The sequence below is a fragment of the Branchiostoma belcheri genome, unplaced genomic scaffold, assembly GCF_001625305.1.
Source record: "Branchiostoma belcheri isolate BF01 breed outbred unplaced genomic scaffold, Haploidv18h27 scaffold66, whole genome shotgun sequence".
Taxonomy (NCBI): domain Eukaryota; kingdom Metazoa; phylum Chordata; class Leptocardii; order Amphioxiformes; family Branchiostomatidae; genus Branchiostoma; species Branchiostoma belcheri.
Genome location: NW_017804309.1, coordinates 875,371 through 877,833, shown reverse-complemented (window position 1 = coordinate 877,833; position 2,463 = coordinate 875,371). Strand labels below are relative to the sequence as shown.

Here is a 2,463-nt window from a genome sequence, read left to right as displayed (position 1 = left end):
GGCTTACTCAGAAATATTTCCAAAACATTTTATTTCTCTGTCATAAAGACTACAGAGAACACAAGAATAAAACTCTGGTGTTGTAGACATGAGAAATCTACAGATATATTTATCATATAATGATGTCTCTCATATTCATATGTTCACAATCTTTCTTTCTTTCTATACCACATTTGATACTGCAGTGAAATATCGGACAGATTTGGGTCTTGTAATTGTTATGACTTTGCCCATCATATAAGAAACAGCTTGTCTTTCAAATGAATACAGTACTGTACATATGTGTGTATAACTGAAGAGTCAAGAATTCAAATAACATCATACCATGTGACTCTCACATGTTAAGATTGTCACTGGTTGGTTTAAATACAAGCTTGCCAATCTGTTGCAGTATACATGTAGTTCTAGATACAAGTTACTACTTAGATACAAGTAGTATCCCACTTGAAAACAATCAGTTCACCACAGTCAAACCCTGAAAATCATTTAGAATCCATTAATAGTGGTGTAAACGTAAGCAGGGTCATGAAAATCAAACTCAGCATATATCTGTTGTGACATCCCCCAAAACATCAGTCCATCACAGTCCAACTCTCAAAGCCACACCTTACTGGTGACTGTCAGGACTAGTGAGTTTATAGTGAGTTAGTGTGTAGGGAATATTGCCCCATCCCACGGTGTCTAATACATCAGCTGGTGTCAGTCCTCGCTCTTCTTGGGCATCATTGCCTGGAAGAGCCCAAAGCAGGCGTACACAACTCCCACCACGACGAGCCCCATCGTCCCTCTGTACAGCACGGTGTCCAGTCCTCCTCTCTTCACAAACAACAGGTTACCAGGTTTCTGTGGTGGAAATAAGAGTCAGGCATACTGTACATCTTACAGTGTTTGCTGTGGTTTCCTTTTCGTGATGAGTTCTCACCACAAAATCATGATACTATAAATATGTGTTTCTATTGACCAATATGGTCAAACTACACAAAGGGAAGACTCAATGAGCTGTAGTGTTAATGTTTTTAACATAACAAAACAGTATTGATGCAAGTTGCAATTCCAAGATTAGCCTGGGTGCCATCCGATTTGTAATGGCAACCCCGAAATTTTTTTTTTCGGGGTCGCCGTTACAAATCGGATGGCACCCAGGCTATTGCAAGATAGCTATTGCTCGGAAACAGCCACTGATAGACTTGAAGAGTTGTATTTCCATACCTGCATGATTTGTTGCATCTCTGGGACTTTGTTTCTGACTATTGCTGGCTTTCCCTGGGGAGCTGCTGCCACCTCACCTGCTGGTTTTACAGGTGAGCCGAATATCAAGGGCGGGGCTTCTGTCTGTGTTAGAGGCAGGACACCCTGGGGAGAGAGATGTGGTACGTGATTGGTGTGCTTTAGGCATCTCTTCACAAAACAGCAAACCATAGTCCTAGTCATAGTGTTCGAAAAAAAATACATGATTCAGTTGAACCTACTTGAAGATACTTGGCTGGTTAAACATGTACCAATGATTTCACTAATATTTCCATATAGAGCACCTGACCAACCAGTGAGTACAAAGTACACGTAGCTAATCTTTACAAATGTATTTAATTATTTATTCCTCATGCCAAAAATTATGTTCACATCGCCCCCCTCCCCCATAAGTTGAACAATAGTGAAGGTCACTTGTTTCCCTTAATGTTTCGGGCAAGCGAAAACAAGAGAAAATCCTTTTGAAACCAGTGATATGCATTTGGACCGATATTCTTTCGATGATTGAAACCAAGAGGCTGTGTTGTAGACGTTTGGCACACCCACAGCACAGCTTACCGGCTTCTGCCGCTTGTAACCGGAGAAACATGGCGTCCACTTTTTACGAGTATCCGAATCCGAGCACGCAAACATAGACTTTCCCATCCACAGCGGTCATTTTCGAGCTTACCTCCGGTCTGAAGGCCGCCTGTTGTGAAGCAGCTCCTATTCTTCCTGTCATTTGGCTAAATTTGTAGAACATGATGGTGAATTTGTTATAAAACACAGACAAAGGTGCCTTTCACGTTCGCCGCCACGCGCTGACCTCTATCAGACAGCCGGAAAGGAGCGTTACGCAAGATCCTTCCAGTAAGGCGATCCTTGCGGTCACCTTAGGGATTGCAATCTCCTTTTATGTAAATACCGTTTAGATTGACTCACATGCAGTTGTCCTATCTTTAAATCGTATGGATTCTGTTTGAAACTAACGTAATAGTTTGTAACACTTGAAAGTGGAAAGCAAATAAGTACTCTACTCTAGACAAAAGTTGGGTCCCAAAAGTTGTGCTGTTCTAACTGTAATCGCTGGGGGGTCGTCCATTGTTGTACTAGCGCAAGGATCCCTGGGAATTATTTGACCAATGACAGACTGTGTTTCAAAAATCAACCAATCAGCGACTGCAGTACAAAATTTCCGCCATATTCAAATTTGGGCGTCGGAATAACGCGACGGTT

General features: G+C 41.9%; 1 protein-coding gene across 2 annotated transcripts in view; it reads right to left on the bottom strand.

The window, feature by feature from the left end:
• Positions 1-14: 14 nt before the first annotated feature.
• The window catches only part of LOC109483720 (cytochrome c oxidase subunit 7A-related protein, mitochondrial-like), a 3,702-nt gene continuing 1,253 nt past the window's right edge, over positions 15-2,463 (bottom strand). The window contains exons 1-3 of one of the 2 annotated variants that reach the window (XM_019786769.1): positions 1,919-2,309; positions 1,210-1,353; positions 15-843 (exon numbers count right to left, since the gene is read on the bottom strand). In XM_019786769.1, the coding sequence (XP_019642328.1) occupies positions 700-843; positions 1,210-1,353; positions 1,919-1,990 (360 nt within the window). In that variant the 5' untranslated portion in view covers positions 1,991-2,309 and the 3' untranslated portion in view covers positions 15-699. Of the gene's footprint in view, positions 844-1,209; positions 1,354-1,918; positions 2,310-2,463 lie in introns of those variants that run through there. The other variant, XM_019786771.1, reaches the window with a different exon arrangement.